At 40.7% G+C, this 22,548-nt stretch overlaps 1 protein-coding gene across 3 annotated transcripts in view; it reads right to left on the reverse strand.

The window, feature by feature from the left end:
* Positions 1-21,603, reverse strand: part of PRSS12 (serine protease 12) — a 71,118-nt gene extending 49,515 nt beyond the window's left edge. Inside the window, exons 1-4 of one of the 3 annotated variants that reach the window (XM_014858539.3) lie at positions 20,957-21,603; positions 9,529-9,667; positions 6,973-7,151; positions 2,312-2,462 (exon numbers count right to left, since the gene is read on the reverse strand). In XM_014858539.3, coding sequence (XP_014714025.1) covers positions 2,312-2,462; positions 6,973-7,151; positions 9,529-9,667; positions 20,957-21,458 — 971 coding nt within the window. In that variant the 5' untranslated portion in view covers positions 21,459-21,603. The remainder of the gene's footprint in view (positions 1-2,311; positions 2,463-6,972; positions 7,152-9,528; positions 9,668-20,956) is intronic. The other 2 variants (XM_044767304.2, XM_014858775.3) reach the window with 2 other exon arrangements.
* Positions 21,604-22,548: the final 945 nt, after the last annotated feature.

Below are 22,548 nucleotides of genomic sequence, written 5' to 3' on the forward strand. Positions count from 1 at the left end.
TAAATTTAGAATAATCTATACTGCAACTGGTAATATTAAATAGGCTATTACTATATCCTTAACGTTCTTAATATTTTTGGCAAAGACACAGGTTTCTTATGAACTCACATGAAAATCAATTAGCACATGACTGACCGCATAATTGATAATTCAGTAAACACACACACACACATTAGAGTGTTTTAAAATATGAAATTCATGGATACAGCTAACTAAATAGAAGTTCTGGACAGAGGAATAGTGTTTGATGATCTCACCACCAAATGCTTAGTTTACTTTGAATGTTTAATAACATCTTTCAGCTACAACAGTCCTTAATTAGACTGACCTTGCTAGCCAATGTATACTTTAGACTGACTATGTGCCCTAACTGCTTTATAGACACTAAACCCGACACATCAGGAAGTATGTCATAAATGAGAAAATGGCAATTCAGTGATATTCTGTAACTTTTCCCATCTCCAAAAGTAGGTCTCAAATCCAGGCCATTCTGAGTACACGGCACGTGCTCATAATCTTATGCTACCAACAACACCTGGAAATTTGAAGAAAATTGTCCTTGAAATTGATATCCAGTCAGAACACTTCAAATATATAACCTCAAAAGTTTAATGATTAACAACAGTTTTCTCAAAAAGAACTGGTTGGCCCTATTCCTGACTCACTCAAAGAAAAAGATCATACCGGTAAACTTAACATGACCAGTAATATAAGCCCTGTGGACCCAGGATTTGCCATGCTTGTTCCTGTCCCACACAAGAACTGTGAAATAGCAGTTAGGTCCAAGAATCAGTTAGAGGGGAAAACGTAACTTCACAGTGAAGGATCAGGCTGATGACCCCTGAACCCAGTGCTCAGTCTTGGCCTCACTAGTGGGGAAAACCAGGCTGCTCTGTGACTCCTGATGAGATGCAAGAAGAGAACACATCACCTGTGATGATTTCGAGCCAAAACACTTGCTTTGATCTAATCGAGCCTTCAGACCTAGCCTCCAATTTCAGGAATTACAAGAAACAGAGGAGTAAACTAAATGACACCATGAGGAAGAAATGAGACCAATCCAGAAGGTAGGATATTCTCCAGAACAACTGGCTTGGTCTCTTCAAGTCAGTGTAATGAAAAACAAGAAGCTGTTCTAGATTAAAAGAGACCTCAGGGACATAACATCCAGACGCACTGCATGGTCCCGCACTAAATTCTGTGTCAGACAAACCATCTGTTATGGATTTTGTGAAGACAACTGTGGGAATTTGAATATGATGGAGTATTAGACAATGTTAAGAAAGATTACCAATGACATTAGTTGTGATAATGATCATTTGGCTATGTAGGACAATGTTCTTATTTTTAAGAGATGCATACTTAAGTATTTAGAGGTAAATGTTAACGTGTCTATATTTTACTTTAAAATACTTAAATATAAACATAGAGTCTTGAAAAAGAGGTAGGTCACTTGCAAAAAAAGTTGCAAAAAAAATGAGTATAAATGGTTCAAGGTTCAAAAGTCACGCCCCATTGTCAAGAATTATGCTTAACTGGACAAAATGATCCATGGACAGCAAAGCTCTAATCTCAAGAGGCCTCCCCAGCACCCTCAGCCCCCTCACACACAGTGCTAAATGAAGGACATTTCAAATTTAAAGTAAAATACCAACTTTTAAAAGATTCCCTAATATAATTTTAGAGAAGCGTTTAGGCTTGTTATACCAATGTTTAGAATCACTAGAGAGAGGGATTAAAAGCTCCAAAATTATAACATGCTATTCCAGAATAACCACAACTGAAGCATCTGGAATGTTGATGGTCACACTGCTGCCTCACTGCACACGCCTCACTTCCATATCCTACATGGGAATTACTTCCTTTGCACATGAATAAACATCCTTTGCTCTAAGCACATACCTAACAAATAAGGAAGAAAAGGCGAAGAGTTCAGACAATATTTGAGGGAGAGGACTTGAACTTCGGTTAAAACCTAACAGCTAGTTTCGTCATATGACTGATAAGCCGCAGCAGCTGACAGTGTTGCTCACTACCTGGGAGTAATGTAAAGGCTACTAGTGAAAAGTAGTAAAAAGATTCGATCCTTAGGGACATAAAATCAATCAACTTCAGACACCAACAGGTTAGACCTACAGAGTACACGTAAGTTCTCCTCAGGGAGCCCACAGCCTAGTACCGAGATCAAAAGGTGGCTTTTCCTATTTGTTCGAGGAAGTGTGCAGTTTAAACACGCAGCACCTGCCTTTGGTTATGGAAATAATAGATTCAAAAATGTAAGCAAAACAAAACAAGAACAATAAAAACAAACCTCAGGCCCAGCTGCCTGCAGATCACTTCTGCGTCTGCGTCATCCCACTGATCGTCACAGACAGTCCCCCACTGACCAGCATGGTAGAGCTCCACTCGGCCCTCGTGCACGTTGCTGCCACCAGCAAGACGTATGGCGGGGAACACGGGGCCTGTGCAATGGGAAATGAAAGACAAATTACACCTACATATTTACATTGAGCGACATGATTAGGTATATTCTATGTCTTTGCCATTTTCAATAATTCAATAATATTTATTAAGCCATTGAAGTGATATGGACATACACGCACATAGCTAACATATTTTATGGTAATCTCGACCAATTAAAAATACTCCAATTGAATTACATTCAAACAAATAGCTCTTAAGAGGAAGCAGTCTAAATTCACTTTTGTCCTACAACCTCAGAAACCAGAAAAGACGCACTCAAAACTGCAGTTTACTAGAAACACATTGGATTTTTATGGGATTGTGGTCATGACGTTGATCTGTTAATTTACAGTAATTTGAGTATTACCAACATGTAATTATTAAGAATGGCACTTATGTAGGTAACATACTTATTTTCAGTACAGAAATATTTTTACATTTGTAGAAATCAAGTCAAAGTTAACATCTAACACATTATAACAAGTTGGTGGACATCATGGCCAGCACCTTCAAAAATCAATATTGAAAATTCATGTGGGTATGAATCAGTTCATCTTCATTTCCTCTGTTAAGAACCACCACAGTCTTCCCATTGCAATTCCTTGTTACAGTCCGCAACGCCCTGATCTCTCCCTTGTCAGCCTCTGAATTTCTCTCTCATTTCTCCTGGCCTCATTCTCTGGCTACAGCTACCATGCCTTCTTCCTCTGCCCAAATACACTTGAAGTTGGACGCCACCTCAGGGTCTGTACACTTGCTGTTCCTTCTGCCCGGAAGAATGTTTCCACAGATCTTCACATGGCTGCCTCCCTCTCATCAGTCAGTTCTCAACACTGAAATGTCCTTTCTGCAGGAGGCCTGCCCTGGCTACCCCAGCACACGCAGCACCCTAAGGCGCTTTCTACTACATCACCTAATTTGTCTTCCTCAGAACATTTACTTTTATCTAAAATTGTCATTGATTTATTGGTTTACATGTCAATTGTCTGCCTCCTCTCAACTAGACTTGAGGACAGAGAAAGTGCCTTTCCCTTTCATCTGTGTATTTCAGGTACCCAGCATAGAGAAGGCATATAATAAATATTTGTTGACTGAACAAACTGGCAAGTGATAGCTAAAAGTCTGGAAAGGCTATCTCAAACAAGGAAAAATAATTAGCAATATCCCTTCATTCAATTCTATTTAATAAACAGACACTAGGCATCTGCTGTGTGCAAGGTGTTGTACCACGTGCTGTAGGGCATTCAAAGGGGCACTAGACAGACGCCACCCTCAAGAAGTGCACTGCCTAAGGACGTGGACAAAATGAGTACAGACAAGAGATAGTCAAGAAGACCCTGCATGGATTCAGAAGCGAGGGAGCTGGCTCACCATTGGGAGTAGTTAGGGAATCCTTCTAAGAAAGTGGTATCTGAAGAGGCCCAAGATGGATGGATGGGATTTCAGAAGCACAAAGTTTGGGAAACAGTACGGAAGTCTAATTTTTCTGGAATAAAGGACATAATATGGTAAAAGGTTCAGAACAGGCTGGGTCCCCATTAGGGAGTTTAGTTGCACCTTTTACCAAATGTTAATCATTTATCCACATGAAATGTGCTCCTAATTCCTCCACAGTGTAAGCAGCTGTCAGTAAATGGCATCTGGATATTCATATTTATATTCAAATATCACACAAGTTTTGCAGCAGAGATTCAGATCAGTGACTATTTGCATATACTCACATTCTGATATTTGTAATACAGTTTACTTACATAAGTGAACTAACACTGAAAGTTTGTAAAAAGATACAGACAGGCTTAATAAATATGACTGGTCTTCTCAATATTGTATATTAGCATCTTAGAATTAACTGATGGCTGAACGATGGTAAGAAATTTGCATAAGTTATGTACATTTTCCTTTAAAAAGCTTGGAAAATATAGAAAAAATGATAAAAAATGTACAAGTTTCTTAAGTTATTATATTCTCCCCTGCCTCCCCTTTCCCCCACCACTGTGGTAAGCTTGGAGAAAACAGGAAAAAAAAATTTTTTAAGAGGAAATTTAAAATCACCTAGAACCATTATGGCATAGTACTTACATTTTTTAATGTCATGTTTTATTTTACAATGTGGTTTTTTTCCGGTTGTATAATTGTGAAAATACAGAAAAGCTCAAGGACAAAATTTAGTCAACTTCCCACATCCTCCCAACAAACACACGAAAAATCATCTGCAAGAGAATTCAGTGAAGTCATTGACCAATGTTTCACTTAAGGATGAATAAGGCTCCCAGACGTTTTCATTTAGATTGCTATTTCCTCTATCCAGGACTGGTGCACCATCTTCTACTTTGTAAGTGCTGGGAAAGCAACCAGTACCAGATGACAAGACACGAAGTATAATTTCCAAACTAAACGATCGTGTTAAGCCCTATCGCTGTGCCTTAAGGCAGACTCAGCAGTGGCTGCTTTGAGCTATTTGCTTTCACATTCTCATTTCCTCTACAACAAGGGAATCTTCTTTTATTCTCACTTCTAACTTATCTCAACCTCCTAGATTTTATAAATGTTTACAAATTTATCTGTGCAACCAGAGTATAAACAGATTACAGATCATAAAGAGTAGAATTTTTTTTTAAAGTAGCTAGATATTCTGAAAGAAAATAATCTTGTTTTCAAGCTTTTACTTACTTTCCTACTTGAAAAATGTTAAACATTTTATCAATCAGGTTGAACACAGAGTACAAGCAATAATCTACGAAATGCAGTACATTATAGAGCCCAATTGACATCGCTCTTGAAGCAGCAGTGCATAAACGTGTACTTGACAAAAGTAGTGATGAACAAATGAAAAGCAATAAGAAAAGTTAATATATATTGAGGTATATGAGGAAACCATTTGGTTTAAAACTAATTCGGCCCGACCTCATTTTTCCAGAAAGATCTGGCATGGCCTGTCCAGCATGCATTGTACATCTGCTCTAAACATTTACAATGTCCCAAAGCAAAGAATGATGCCTTTTAAAACAGGAATGTATACCCCCCTCCATGGTAGTATTTGCTTAAAGATAAGAATTTCTTCCCAGAAACTAAAGGTCAAACTGACCTACTGTGTTCATCTTCTGACCACTGACCTGCTGTGCTAGTAACTTCCTGTTACTGTAGTAAAAAAAAATATTCCCGTCATGTGTGATGCACATTCCTTATTCCAAGACAATATATAACCATGCTGTACACATCGCTTCCTTCCTTGGTGAAGGTGCTCTCCTGGGCTATTCAGTCCTCTGACTGGCTCATATAATAAACTCACCCCAATTTTGATTTATAGATTGATTATTGATTATTTGCATCAACAGTAACATTATTCAAAGGTGGAGAATCAAAAGAAAAACTTACAAGGCACCAAGACTTATGCACCTCACCCACCCAAAAGAGGACTGCAGCTCTGAGAGCACACATTCGGTCCATATCCTTGTCTTGGTTCCTCCAGCTAATTCAGGGAAATTACTCTACATGAGGTCTCTGTATGTTTTGTAATGGAGCTTTTCTATTCCTGCCCCAATACTTGTACTCAAACAGCAATCACTGCCCTGGACTGGCTGCTAGCATTTCGAGGCCTGGGACATCTGGTCAAGCTGCCATCTCCAAGGAAAATGCACATAGGGATACTGTGACTATGTGGCAGCCTTAAGTTGTGGTCACAGATTAAAATACTCCATGGTCCCCAGAAAACCCATCAGCCATCATGAAAAGCAGCTGTTCCCTCCTCTACTTATGTTCATATGAACATACACATATTTGTGTACTGACACCGCATTGCTAATCACCTCCTGCCTAGTATATGGTGCTTAGGAGACCTTATCCAAGGCAGTAATCCATTTTAGGGAATACGCTATCTATAACTCAAAGGAGAACACTGGCACCATGATTATATTCCATCCTATAAAGTGAAAGCATTTTGTTGTACTTGCTGTATTTTATACTTGGTTTCAAGATGATTTTCCATCTTGAATCCATGATGATTTTTTGCTATCAAAATAAGTGTTTCATATACAGTATATAATATTTCTTTAAACAAAGTAGATAAAATAGAAAACATGTTAAAAGTGAGATACCATTGAAAGTCAGATGGAATTCCAATTGTTAGACACCCTCCTATTGAAGACTATTTAATTAGACAGTAGAATATGATAATTCAGACATGTTAAAAGTGAGATACCATTGAAAGTCAGATGGAATTCCAATTGTTAGACACCCTCCTATTGAAGACTATTTAATTAGACAGTAGAATATGATAATTCAGACATGTTAAAAGTGAGATACCATTGAAAGTCAGATGGAATTCCAATTGTTAGACACCCTCCTATTGAAGACTATTTAATTAGACAGTAGAATATGATAATTCACCCTTATGTCTGCATTTATACTTGTTTAGTTTAGTTAAGTCTTAGCTTAACTAAGACACTTTTATCATCTGGAATCATGTTGAAAACACAGTAAAAGTAAAACAAAAATAAATATTTTTTTTACCATGGGAAAAACTACACGTGACAGCAGCTGCCATCTTCTGAGGACACACCCCACCCTGCCAGATGTCTTTTTCACAAAGCAGTATATTTTCTTCATCTCCTCGGCAACGGACATTGTTCCAATAAATGGGAATAAGGCCCAGTCCAGAAAACGGGGTTTGTTTTGCTACTCCTTTTCCTCTGAAAGTACAATGATTGATGTTAGCTTTATCAAATATAGGCAAATTTTTTTTATCACAGCATTTGGATTTTTTTTAATGGAAGAAATTAATAAAGATGGATATGGAAGAAAAAATCATAATGGATTACATAAGTTTCAAGGAAAATCAAAACATCAGATCAGAACTTGGGTTGACTACGTAAGGCAATCTTTTTAAGCCGTCTTGAATAACTAATGGTATGCATGTGCCTTTACTATCTATGGCTGATTTTAGAAGAAAATGGGCAAATGCTACAGATATAAAAAGTGAGCCTGCATGGCTTTGTGGAAGAAGTGTGTCATGTGGCCCAGCAAGACCTGGACTCTAGTCTGGACTCAGCTGCACATGACACTAAGCTGGACGGCTCTCAGCTCTGCCTTCTGATGTATAAACAGAAGTCTGGGCGCCTGAAGGTTCTTTCCTACCCCAATACCTTAGGCCAGCATTTTCAAAATGTTACTATTACTATATCCAAGCAAGATAATATCAAGAGAGGCAATCCATTCACATTTTTAAAATCTTATATGCAATATTTGCTGCAAGACTTTGAAACCAATTAATAAAATAATAACATGGAGATGGGCTCTGCTTTTAACTCATCTAATCTACATATTTTTATAAGTAGCCTCTGATATGTACCAAAATGATGTTAAATTTTAAAAAGATTAAATGCTTACCTGATTATCATAGTAATCTCTAGAATTGTCTCTCTGCAACAGTTTCCATCAACCAAACAGTAAATATTTGGGGTATATCTAAAATATGAATGTGTCTTAACAGGAATAAAGCTGGGCTGCTCTGCTCTTATTATGCAGTTCTTTTTTTAAAAAGCAGACTACTGAGAGATGATATAAGCAATTGGATCAGCTTATCTGAAGTTTATATTTGCAGAATGATGGGTTACATTCTTTCATCAGTCAAGACTAGTAACCACATTGTAGGTCACGTCTCCGCTACAGTGTTCTTGTTTCTTTGCGTCAGAGTCTCATAAGAAATTTTATTCTTCCCTGATTTTCCGGGGTAGTAAAAGCACATGCAGCTACGTATATAAAGGAAGACAATGACGCCAGCCTACAAATTTGTTCCATCCTCAGGCCTTCAAAAGAAAGTCAACATTCAAGTCAACATTCCTTGTGACATTCCCACCTGCCAATGACTGTTAGCCAGACAAAATACCCTTGATAAAGTCAGTAATTAACATTCCTAAACATCACAACACTTTATAGGCTCTAGCCTTACTCCTTCTTTCAACGCTCATTTTTAAAAATTAATTAAGTACATTAACTCTATTTGCTGACATAAAAGCACCAAAAGTCTGAACAAAACTTAAGCCTTCAAAGTCTGCCTTTACAAAATTCTCACTCCCCACCTTCCTAACGAGAAGACAGGAGGAAACTGGCAAATTAAAGTTCATACTGATTTGACTGGAGTTGACTCACATTTTCATTCACATCATTGTATTAGATATTACCACTCACTGATTACTAATCCAAAATATTTGTAAATTGCAAACCTTTCTTTCAGACTTTTAGACTTGCTTTTTTTGCTAACAAGATATTTTCCACACTTTCTAAAGATCTCTGGTGATAAAGGCCAAGAAAAACACATGGCATGCGTACTTAGAAAAAATAAATGAGACACAAAAACAGAACAATAACAACAAAAGCAAACCTTTTGTTCCAAAATGGAGCCTTCTGCTCCTGGCGAACCCCCTGGGCACAAGGCAGAAAGGTGCCAGGCCTGGTGGAAGTCAGTGTGCGCTGAGCTCTTTTAAAGGGAGGGCCCCCTAGGGTGGTGGAGGAGCCCGCAGCTCCTCAGGATGGCCGACGCTGCGGGGCAGGTGGAATCTGCCATCTTGCACAGGACCTCCTCAGCGCAGAGGAGGCCTGAGGACATCGTCCCTTACCCATCACGAGATAAGAGCACAGGTGAACATCACCTCCTTCACACACACAAAAATGGAACTTGTGGGTGGCTAAAAGTAGAAAGTCAAAAGCAAATGACAGCAACCTAGGGCTGCAGGCTAATGAGAAACTACAATTCTTCGAATCAAATTCCTTGCTTCTTAGGGCTAAACAATTATTTTGCTAAAGACAAAGACCAAAGGATGCTTTTAACTTCTGACCACTTTGCATTTGCCCATTTCCTCTTTAGCAGGAGTAGTAATATGTGAAATACATTTGTACGTAAGAGAACTCATTCCTTCCATTTGGGGCCCTTTCTTTCCAACTCTTTTGAGAAAAGCGAGAATGAGGAAAGAAAGAATGAGGAGAGAAGATGCAACCTCTTCTCTGGAATGATGGGTGCCCACCATTATTCTCAGATATCAGTAGACTGATTTCGTTTGCTGAACTCACCCCAGCTGCAGCTGCTGACAAATGACTGACGCATCCGAGTCATCCCAGTGGCTGCTACAGACTGTGCCCCAAACTCCATTTGCATACACTTCCACTGTGCCTTCAAACTCATTTTTGCCACCGCCAAGTCGTACTGACCCTAAAGTGGAAAAGAATCCCAAATCCTTTAATAGCAAAGAACAACTTGAACATACTGAGCCAGTCATCGGTCAACATGATTTTTCCACTGAAGTGGTGAAAGATCCAGTCAGAATGCTTTGGCCTCCACTGTTCACGGCATGTGCTCCTTCCTTTAAATGAGGATTTAGCAGGCTCTTTTTTTCTTTTTTAGTAATTAACATCCTGATGTCAGTGCTAATTATATTTTCTTTTTTTATCTAGGCATACAGAAAGTCCAATTACAATTTTAAAAGGGGAAAAATGGAAGAGTATAACTAATGTCTGATATTGATCCCAAGTATTATATTACATCACATATGAAGTTCTTATCACTTATGTATCTCCTTCTATCTTCACATGAGGTCATAGATAGGAAACACAGAAACCAACTTCAATGCTCTGTTCATAAATTAGCTGTTATTGGCTGTTATATTTTCCTTCTATCTGGTTTGTTCATCCACTAAAGAAAAGGAAAATGCTTTTTCCTCTATTAACCTCAAGCAGTAGTCATGAAAATTCTAAAGATTATGTCCATAATTTCAAAAAGACGCTAATGTTGTAAATATCGCCCAATGTGAATCTTAGAGAAATTGCCGCAGAGTGGTTTAGTGTAACTGAACGACGCTGGAAATTTAGCTTTCCTCACATACCATCCCTACTTAGCTGCTCCACAGTCCATGATCTGAGTCATACTTTTCAGTCTTTAAAAAAGCCAAAATCTAAAGTTAAGCACCCCCGTATCTCTTAAGTGGGGATCAAGGCCCAAAATTTCTTCTCTTGTTGGTGCTGGTTTGCAGAGTGGATACTGGCAGGCAGCAATTAGGACACTTAATAAGAGATGGAATTAAACTCAGATAACTTAAGAATTTCACAAAATTCTGTTGAAAGTCACTTACGATAGCCTATATTTCATAGGTAAAGAAATTAAGTCCTACCAAAAAATTCTGGGATATTTTGCATATTTCAAAGTTATTACGTGTGGTTTTAAAATAATTTTCCAAAAATATTAGATTCACAAATTATCCATTCATTTCTTTTGCACTGGCCTAGTCATCTACCACTATTATTTTCCATGTTATCATCCTTAAAAAATGCAACCATTTAAAGGGCTGGCCCGGTGGCACAGCAGTTAAGTTCACATCTTGTGCTTTGGCGGCCTAGGGTTCACCGTTCAGATTCTGGGTGCAGACCCATGCACCACTTGTCAAGCCATGCTGTGGCAGGTGTCCCACATAAAATAGAGGAAGATGGGCATGGATGTTATCTCAGGGCCAGTCTTCCTCAGCAAAAAGAGGAGGATTGGCAGCAGATGTTAGCTCAGGACTAATCTTCCTCCGAAAAAACAAACAAAAAAAGAAGAAAGAAAATGCAACTATTTAAGAAAAACATAATCTACTTCTCAAGACAAATATAGTGTCATTTAATTCAAACAAAAGGCAATAATAAATGTAGGCAAAAGATGGCACTGTCAAGTCCTGATTACTCAGGGGAAAACATGAACATGGGTCATTGATATGGCAAATAATGTAAAAATGACTCATACATTCTAAACCTCCTTAACTTGCAGTGAGCAAGAGGAAGCCCTGTCTAGCTCATTGAAAAGTATGAACTGTATAACATTTTAAAGAAATATGTCTAAAGGGTTTAACTGAACTTTAATGACTTTTGAATCACAAAATTTCTTCTATAGAGACATAATATTATGCGTATCACAAATGTCAGCAATTTATTTCAATTCAAAGAACTCATTTGTTCACCTCAAACAAACATTATTGGAAATTGTTTTTAAATTAATCCATTATCTCTTTATTAATTCGGCCCTTCCACCAAATTACTCATGTCAAGGGTTGGAAGAAAGTTCTAGTAATGAAAACAAACTGGAACACTATTTATGCATGTTAAATAATCACAATAACATAAAATACTGCCTAAATCGCCAAAAAGCTATCAAGAAGAAATGATGCATGCATATCGTCTAAATGATTAAGACATTTAGAGATGAGAAGAATACCCTGCATAAAGGATAATTATTACCACGACATCATTATAATGGCAATGATAGAGCTGGAAATCATTTCCAGGTCAACTATCAGTTCACCAGCATTTCTCAGATGCTCCAAACATGCTGTGAAAGCCTGGATTCATTTAGCTGTATCTGCTACATGGCAAGAAATCCAGAGTGCTCATCCAATTTTCCTTTAACAATTGAATACAAATATTTCCAATTCTGGAAAGGCAATTTGCATGTCAGTGACTAATGAAATCTCTGTCAGAATCCACTCCCAACACCAACATCCCCAACACACACGCCTTCCTAGAACATAGTTTATCCTTTCCTTAAGGCCATAGAAATTTCTAAAATATTCTGACACATCATCTACCTTGGACTCAGAGTGAGTTATTTCTTAATGGTACACCATTCAGTGAAGTTCATAATTCCTCTAACAATTATTTGAAAGAGCTTTGAAAAAAATATCAGCATAATGACATGCTCCAAAATAATCCAAGTTTGAACACAATTTATACTAAATATTTGAAAGTTAGGTAGCAGTTCTTGTTTGTTTTTCATTCTACTTTGTTCTTCCTGCATTTACTCTCTGAGAATGGTTCGGATGGTTGAGATCTTAAAAACCGTAACTCATTTCCCTCCATTTACGGATGAGGACTCTATGGGCCAAATGAACTGAGCACCTGCCGAGCCATGACCACTGCCTCCTGGACCCCTGCCCTTGGTACTAGCCCCCTGTCTCCAAACCTGAGCAAAGACCCTGCAATACAATAAGCACCTTTAAAACTTCAGGTATTACTTTATGCATTATGCCATGTTGGTTTTAACCATTCTATGTGAAATATTGCAAGTATCCACCAAACATTATATGGGAATAAACCAACCAGGCAGAAGCATAAGCCAGCATGAAGAGTGTCTAGACACAGCAAAACAGGAGAAAAGTGGCTTTCCGATGATCTACACTTGAGGCTGAGCCTGCAGTGGAGGTTGATTTGTTCCATTGGCTGCAGAAGTTTGTAGGAGGACTATACATGTGCACAAATTTATGGGTACACAACAATAAGACGGAAGAGAAATATCCTTAGCTCAATGAAAAAAGAAAAAGGATGAAACAATAAAGCCATCCACAAAGGGCAAAGCCTGGTAAACACATTTATATTGCTACCCTACTAACAATAAAGTTCTCCAGAGCCATTCCAGACCAAATTCTTTGTCTGGCAAATATGGCTCAATTGTCACAATTTTTATTAACAAAAGCTGATCCCCCCTCCTTTGCTCACACTCTCCCACTCCAGTCAAGGACTTTGCTCCGAATTGTCTCAGCTAATGTCTCTGGACAACATCCCAGTGGATCCAGGGCTACACTGTCTTAAAGTCTCTCAAGCGCCAATTTGGTCAAAACAATTCTATTCTAAATATCCCTATTTTTAAAATGTGTTAATAATAATAATTTAAAATTTGAAGTCTCAAACAGAGGCTATAGGTCAACTATAATAGGCATTCAAATTTACAGACCAAACCAATAATAGAAAAATGTCTGGAACTGTAAAGCTGTGATGGCATGTCATGGAGAGAAGCCTTCAGAGTTCATGAAATGAACTGTTACAAAAAAGCCCACAGTCAACTGTCTCCCGGTATTACAACTACCTTAAAGGCAAAATGTGCCAATGTGCAACATTATGTTCAGAATTCTTCTATCTTAATTCCCTGCCAAAAACATTGACTTTATTGTCATTTTAGTTTACTGTTAATTTTCATCTATGTAGATATGTCTCCAGTTTTATAAAGGAAAAGGAGCATAAAAAATTCGTGTTACAGAAATTTGTTTTATGGACACTTTGCTAAAAAACAGGAAATCCCAAAATGGAGAGACACTCAAGAAGGGTTCTTTTTAACCATCTTATCAGTCTCAATCAATACAAGGTGATCTTGAGGAGAACAGCTGACTAGCTTAAAATTCCCTTCACAAGTTTCACCAGTTTTTCAGTTTTTAAGGCTACTGTGAAAGGTTAAATTTGGTCCCTGCATAACATATTGAAGTGCTAACTCCCAGGACCCATAAATGTGACCTTATCTGGGAATAAGGTCTTTGTAAATGATGAAGTTAAGATGAGGTCTTTAGGGTGGGTTCTAATCCAGTATGACTGTGTTCTTATAAAAAGAAGAAATTCAGACACAGAGAGAGAACACCATCTGAAGACTGGAGTTACACTCCCACAAGCCAAGGAACCGTCAGAAGCTAGGACAGCCTTGGAACAGCTTCTTCCCTGGCACCTTCAGAAGAAGCATGGCCCTGTTGACACCTTGATCTTGCTCTTCCAGTCTCCAGAACTGGGAAACAATAAATTCTGTTGCCTAAGCCACTCAGTTAGGAGTACTCGTTAATCCTAGCAAACTATTGGAGCCATTATGGTATTACCCCTTCCTGGACAGGTAGCAAAACCTCCCTTCTCATCCTGCACACTTGAAGGAGGCCTACGAGAAATATCAGAAAAGGAACCAAATAGGTCAGCTATCTTTGTTCTGTAAATCCAGCTCACTCCAAAATAATCCAAATGAAAAGATATGCCTATTTAGTTAACTAATTAAAATGTACTTATAGAATAGCATTCACTCACTTGAAGAGAAAGAAAAAACAGCAGAAACAGAGACCCATCCCAGTAGCATTTTCTGAATAGAATTAACAAATATTCTAAAAATCTTTTAAAACCATGGTTTGATAAATGAGGAAAAAGAAATTAATGTTATCACACAAATCCTTTCTCATCTATTACTGAACTTCACAGAGGCACAAAACAATTAATTTTAGTCGCTTCTATTGTTCTGTTGGAATCAGATAGAGTGCACACTAGTGACATCAAGCTGTTGCTCAGATCCTTGCCAAAAAGTATACTTAAAGCTGAAAGTGATACAGAAATTTTAGTTTATGAACTATTCAAAAGCATAGAAAAAAGCCCATTACATGTTGGACAATTTAGTACATATATTTGACAAATGAATTAAACATAATCTTACATCTTATGCCAAAGAAAACACTGGGAAAATATACTAAATGATTATTTCCTATCTTAATTATGAAATATACAAAAAACCTCACATTACCTAAACGTAACTGACTTAGGGGGTGTTAGTTGAATTTTTCGATTATAATAGGGAGGGCTAGGTTAATTTTGATGTTATTTTCTTCCTACACCCTATTTGACATTACTAAGGTATACTATTTTTTTCTATGATTATATTTACCAATAACTGAAACTGGTTTTAGCATTGTGAAGTAGTAGATTTCGTTCAAATCATGCCATGTCATGCCAAATCAAATCATCTATTTTTTTTAAAGATTTTATTTTTCCTTTTTCTCCCCAAACCCCCCAGTACATAGTTGTATATTTTTAGTTGTGGGTCCTTCTAGTTGTTGCATGTGGGATGCCGCCTCAGCATGGCTTGATGAGCGGTGCCATGTCCGCGCGCAGGATCTGAACCGGTGAAACCCTGGGCTGCTGAAGCGGAGCGTGTGAACTTAACCACTGGGCCAGGGGCTGGCCCCCAAATCATCTTTTAACATATGGAACATTCCCCTGAACCGAGATCCAGTTGAACCATATTTGCCTCCACTAATTCACATCTACAATTTATAATAATTGTTCATTTATTATTCATGTAGATACCTTTAGTACTGAGAAAAAAAATCTCAACTGGTCTAGTTCAAAATGAGAGAGTATCGAGGAGTGGTCAGTTCTACCCGTTTACAAGGCACTTATTAGAAATTTATAAATGTTATCAATTATTCCTTAGCTAAAAACATTTTACAATATTATGCAAAAGAAGACTTTATCCATGGTTAAGTTACCCTTGACTAACAATATATGCATATAATCCTAGCAGAAAATTTCACAAATTGTGTCTTTGAACTATTCACACATAAATGGTAAGAGTATTACCATTTTATTGTACAGCACTGAGTGATGAAATTAAACTACACCTAATATTAATCCTCTTATCCATCTCGCAGGGTAGGTATCACAGGAAAGGTAATGCAAATGCTTAGTATTCTTCTGACATCCAAATCAGGGAGTGGGTGTCCTCAACCAGGGGACACAGGTGATTTCTGATTCATCTTTGTCAATGCTGCTCCTAGTGTGAACTCAGTAAGGTTTAATGAAATCTATCCTTGCCTGTTACAAAGATCAGCATTTTCCACTCTTTGTGTCCCTCTGGTGATCCGAATAAAAAGTATTGAGGCTGAATGTGCATGGGTAGCTTTGAGGGGGAAAGAAATCTCATTACTTTAGTGCATTGCATACAATAAATTTTTTATTAATATTGTTGTGCTGATTTGCAGGAAGAGAGAGGAGGGTTGGGAGGAGGGGATTGCTCTGGAAAAGTAAGATGTTAAAGAGGCAAAAATAAACATTTCCTGATTTTCTAACAACACTGTCCCAACCATGTAGATGGCAGTGGAAACAACTGTTCCTAAGGGCACAACCGCATGCCTGTTTACCATGCAGACTGAAGGGAGCCACTTCAGAGGACTGCTTTCTTTACAAGTTAATTCGGGGGGGAGGGGGGAAGCTTAAAAACTAGAATTAAACATCTTTATCTTAACAATTATGGAATTATTCATTTCAGACATAAACTTGCTAGCCCTGCAAACAGCATCTTAAAACAAAAAAACATGCTATATCAAGGAAATTAGGGTCTAAATGCTCCTCATCTAGATATGGCTAAAAAGTGGATATAGCACTTCACAGCACTATTTTTAAAATTACTTATTACTATTTTTTAGTTGCATTAAGTTTCCCAAATATAAGGACAGCCCCAGCCATACTTCTTAGCAGACTCTGTTGGTTTTCCTCAACAGCTACCTCACTTCCTCCTGCCAGGAGAGTTTCCAGCTGTTCAGAGGTTAATCTGGATTAATCTAGGCAATCATAGTAATTGTATTTTCCTTTCCAGAGAGTGCCAGGAAGAAACACTTGATCCAGTCTTGGCCAATGAAATGCGAGAGGAAGTCTGTGGGGGAATTCTGGGAAGGTTTCCTTGCTCTTGCAAAGGGATGTACAAGAAGAAGGGCCTTCTCTTTCTTCTGCAGGTTGTTCTGTCTCCATGTGAAGCCTGGAATAACCACCAGCCTTAGGATTAAAGCCACACTTAAAGAACAGAGGAGCCAAGAGAGTAGCAGAGAAACAGAGCTGTACCACATTGGAGCCTGACTCCTTGTAATATGAACAACATATCTCTTTATTGCTTCAGTCATTTTGAATTGAGTTTTCTACTCTTTGCCATCAAAACCATCATAACTGATCCAAGCCAAGTTCATACCCAAGTTAATAATTATTTGCTTCCTCTTCCAAATTTTCCACAGGTATCTTTATTTTTTGCAGTTAGTCATAATGTATACAAATTTTGTATCCATCTTTTCCCCCTTAACATTACCATAAGCATTTTTCCACTTCTTCTTAAAAAAAAATCTTCACACTAGCAAAGAGTCAGATAATGCCCCAAAGTATTTTATATCCGCCTTAGCCTGAAAAGCAGACCAAGCTCGATATTTAAAATCCAGCCAGGAAATGTATCAAATCTGGTATTGCTAATGTTTTTCAGCACCTGCTACATAGAATCAAGATGCGGCATTTTTTAAAAAAGGGACAGCTTCCAGCCAACTTTTTAATTAACATTCACTTCAAACAACAGATGGACTTCAAAGAGTACAGCCTGTAAACAATAGTACTCGTCCCGCAAGCCCGATATTGCTATTTGAATCAGGAGATTTGGGTGAGTAGGTGCATATGAACAGATTAGCATGACATGACAACAAGTCAGGTCTATGAATCATCTTTTCTGATAAAATCTTAATTATTAGAGCATTGTCATTTATTGTGCCTGTTTTACCCATCAGTCATCAGTACCTATGGTTGAGTTCCACTTGGCTGCTTGTAACAAAGAGGAGTTGCTAGCACACATCAGGCCAGTTGCCCCATGTGCCATGCCAACCAGATGCTGGAAAGGTGATCTCCCTTCCCAGTAAGAAACCTCTAAATTATTGCAAGGTATTGTTGGGCAGAATCAGTTGCCTGTTAATTCATCCTGCAGAAATGTGAAAATAACCTGGCTCACGTTCAGTTAGTAATTATATTCTGGTGAACCAGGTTGTTACTATCCCACACTAGTCACATAAAAACCAGAGGTGCCATTTTCTAAAACCACACAAAAAGGCATGCCTTATGCTTGATCCTAAACCTAGCAGGATGAAGTCACAGAACGGCGGACTCAGTTAGTCGACAAGATCATCTATCACTGTACATTTTAGGTGGGTCCTGATGCCCTCCCATGGGTTTCCCCGATTATGACAAAGGGTCTTCAGCATCCAAATCATCTTGACTCCTCATTAGAAATGCACATTCCTGAGCCAGATCTAGGGCCTCTGAAGGCTAGAGCCCAGGTCTCTGCATTTTAACGAGTCCCTAGGTGATTCTAACAGTCATTATGAGAACTAACTCCCTGGGCTGATCCAGGGTGCTCCATTCCCTGGAATGATTCTTTATTGCTAGTTTGCTAGTTTCACACAACCAGGGCCTGGGCCTCAGCTTTCTCATTCTCAGACATTTGAGCCACTTCAGTGTCCACGCCCTGCCCTAGCTCACCTGAGATCCCCCTTCCGTCCCTTCAACTGGGCTTCAATCAGGTCTCCACCTCGGGGTCACCAACTTCCTCATTTCTCATGATGCAACTGGATACATGACTCTGGCCTCCAGTTTATTTTCTAAAGGGGGGATCTCATTACTATAAATTTTCTTTCTTTTTGTCTTAGTTGTTTCGGTAAAGAAAAAAAAAAAGAAAACAAAACCCAGGTATTTTCAAATCATAAGAGATTGGAAATCGTGTGCTTTTGACCCAACATAAATCTCTTTCTACTTCCTTTTAGACTGGTCCTTAAGCTAGAAAAATAGGATTAGTAGACAGCACAGATACTTCTACATGTTTATATAATTAAAGAACTAGAACAAAATGAGCTGTAAAGTGAAAATGTGCACTACTTTATAATGCTGCTATGAGAATTAGATTAGAAAACTAATATATAAAATGATTAGCCCAGCTTCCAATACAGAGCAAATGTTCCATACATCCTAGCTGTTATTCTCAGGCCAGGCTGTTCTGGTACCAGCTCAGAGCTGGAAAAACCCTTTAAATTAACTTACTCGAAAACTACTTTTCTCCACACAAGCAAACCAAAGCTCTGAGAGTAAGAGTCTTACCCTCCACTGTAGAGCTACTGGCAGAGCCAAAACAGACACCAATGTTTTCTAAAGCACAATTTCATATTCTTTCCACCACTCCACAACGGCTTTGTGTACACGCCTAAGCGAAATGCAGGACCAAGAAAGCCATAATGCTCAGAATATGCCAATCATCGTGAAGGTCTGAGTTATGCCCAATCAGAATGTGAGGCGTACATGACAGAATGGGTTACCAAGACTGAGTCTGTGGAAGTAATTAAACTATTACATAGCCAGCAGATGGCTTTCCTGGGGTTTTTTTGGAGGGGTGGGGGCATTTATCTCTCATCTTGGGGGATTTCTTTTGTTTCTCTTGTGTTCAATCACTTTATTCCAGAAAGTACGCCCTATTGCGCAGTGTTTGGAACCTTGTCTGGTGAGAATTAGCAATGAACATAAAAGCATCGCAAACAGTCTGTGCTGCTGGTAGGTGTAAATTTCTGTTCAGCACAAGGAGGAGGCAGGAAGCAAAGGACAAGCTACTCTCCTCATTTGGAAATATAAAGTTAAAGGGGTTCCATGTCAGAAAGAGAGCAATAGATCACTATAGTGTTTTAACTTTGAATTCCATTTTTTTCTTTCTCTGTCTGGATATATAGAATATGAAACATGAAATACAATAATAAGACAGTAAAAAACTGTCAATGTTTGCTAAACATGAGATTTTACTACAAATAATCTCTTACAGTAAATCATGAGACAATGCTAGGGCTCTTTGCTTGATACCACCTCCAACTCTTAGAGCCACATCGGCATTCTGTCCATGAAACACAAGTATAGCGATGACTTCATTCTCTGGGATGGAGGATAATTGATCATAACCTTCCTATCACTTTCCTTTAACTCAAAGCACTAATGCACTTGAAGGCACAGAGAAATAAAAAGTTCTGTAGGAGAAGAATGGCACTGTGACGCTAACCTCCAAGTTACCTCAAAAAGGTACAAAATACAACCTATTTCAGAATCCCAATTCATGAAACCCTTGTCACACAGCTCAGATGGAGAGCTGCCAAAAGAATTTTGAAGAAAAATGCAAACTTTGAAGGACATAAGGTTTTTCTCCTCCAGCTATTAAAGAAGGAAAAAAGCCCTAATATTAAACAAACCCAATAACTCAGAACGAAGCACTGCTCCAAGGCAGCTTATTCACTTACATTAAATCTATAAATTTGATGCTTTTATTACCTCAAAACCACAACATCTCACCAACTTTATCTCTTCACAGACTAATCCCGATTCTCCAGAAATAACATACACAGCTAAATAGCATCCTTGGAAACCGCACTGGACTATATCAAGTTGCTTCTTCCCTAAACAGTTACTATTCCTATCTCCTATCCCTTTCTCTTTCTCACTCACGGATGATGTTTACCATACTGTGCTCCAGAATGTGAACATCATTTTGACAAGTTGTATTTTGGCCCGGAAATTTTGCCATACTTTTTCAAACAGAGATCAAGGGTAGGAGTGAGGCAAAAATTTTATCACATTTTTCCAAGTCAGGGTCTATAGGGAGAGGGAAGGTCATTGGTTGTCATATTAAGTCTAATATTTCTTTTTCCAAAACAAGTCAATAGAAACTCTATCTCCTTTGCTTTGCCTTTCACGTATATACGGTAACGCCCTCAAGGCAAGCCGATCCAGAGAACACACATCCACCGAAGGCACGAGCGCGCGCACACACGCACACAAACACACACACAGTGGCCAGAGACAAGACCGTATCCAGGAAGCCAGAGCGCCGCACCTTGCAGAGAAACGATCACCCCTGACAACCTTGCCTCACGCAGCACGCCTTGCTCATTTACAGTCAAGATCCGCCCGTACTTTGCTGGTATCCCAGCGGCGACCCACCATCACCCGGGCAGTGCAAACCCGCAACCCCACACCCTCTCACTCTCTCTTCAAGGAACACCCAACGCCCTCCCCAAGCCAGGCCGGCTCCCCGCCCGTCCCGGGTCGCCGCCTCCGCCCCGGGGTCGCTCACCGTGTCTGCAGTCGCAGTAACCCCAGTCTACCTTGCCATAGGCGTTCCCGTAGAAGCACCAGGGTCTGCCCGCGCCGTCCGGGCTCCGGCAGAAGTTGTGGCGTTGCCCTCGCAGGCGAGCCCAGCCCGCCGGGGGCGACCGCTCGAGGGAGGGTGGCACCTCTGCCCAGCGCAGACAAGGGGCGCCGAAGGCCGTCACGTTGACCCAGGGCTCGCCGGCCGGACAGCCCCCGGGAAGCCAGCCCGGCGTGCGCCCGGCGGGGAGGGCGTGCGGGCGCGGGGCAGGCAGCGCGGGTGGGGGGCGCAGGACGCGCGCCACAGGGGGCGCCGGAGGTGGCCTCTGCTGCCGCTGCTGAGTGGGAAGGTAATAAGGGTACTGAGGACCCGGAGGGGGCGAGCGGCGGTGGCGGTGGTGGAGGGGATAATTGGGGACCGGATCAAAGCTGACCACTTCGCGGAGCGCCCCTAGAATCAGAGCCACAGCGAGGCGGGCGAGCGTCATGGTGCCCGAGCAGCGGGGTTTGATCCATGCTCCCCCGCTCCTCGGGTTCTCAAGGGGAGGCGGGGAGGGGGCGGGGGCGGGGCGGCAGCCTCGCTCGGATCCCCCACGCGCGCCCCTCCACCCCCCGGGCGCAGACCGCCTTCCCCGCCCCACCTCGCCCCCGCCGTGGTTCCCCCGCAGCGCCCCTGCTCGCCACCGCGCGGACAGTGCAGTGCCGAGCTCCGCGGAGCCCCGATGCGCGGCGGGGACCCTTCCGGGCGGCGGCGGTGGGGCCCGAGCCCCAGGTGGCCGGCAGTGGCACGAGCCCGGAAACTCTGCCCCCTGGCTGCGGCCGCGGGGCGCTCAGTGTCGCCCGGAGCCGGACCTCTGCTCGGCCCCTGCCCGGCTCCCGGCTGTCAGCCCGCCCTGCCCGGCCAGACCAGCCGCTGGCACCACTGCGGCCTCGCTGTGCCCGAGCCAAGCCCGAGGGTGCCAGTGCGGGGGATGCTCTTGGCTGTCCCTTGCCAGCAGGCAACAGCAAGAACGCCCCGCGTCTGGCGGCTCCCAGGAAGCCTGGCACCTGTCCCTGCAGCCATCTCTCCTTCACCCAGGTGCCGTGTCTCCTTTTCTCGGTTTTGAAATCTTTAGAAGACAACTGAGGATGGATTTCGTTGTCTCTCTCTCCTGACAAGTCCCAGGATAAAAGTTATCAAAGCCCACAGGGAACGCTGAAGCCTCTTTACTGAACCGTGAGCTCCTCAAGGACAGGCCCACGTTCATTCAGCTTTATATCCCAGGACTTAACACTCTGCCCAACACTTATTAGGCTGCAATAAACATTTGCTGAAATTAAATTCCTGAACCGACCAGGGAAAGGCGCTTGAGCCCTTCTGCTTCCTGCCTCCTACCTTCCACCCGGTGGCCTGGACAACACCAGTTGTTTGGTTATTACTGGGGCTCAGTGAGGCCCTCTTAATACCAAATTTCCTTTCTAACCAGAGAAGACTTCATCCGTCCGGGCCTCCATCCTATCCGAAAAGCCCGTCTCTCTAACACCTGCCCCGTTTTTGCAGGGCCAGGGGCTCGAGTTAAGCCGACTCACTTGCCTCTC

Source organism: Equus asinus, chromosome 3 (genome assembly GCF_041296235.1).
Source record: "Equus asinus isolate D_3611 breed Donkey chromosome 3, EquAss-T2T_v2, whole genome shotgun sequence".
NCBI classification, from domain to species: Eukaryota; Metazoa; Chordata; class Mammalia; order Perissodactyla; family Equidae; genus Equus; species Equus asinus.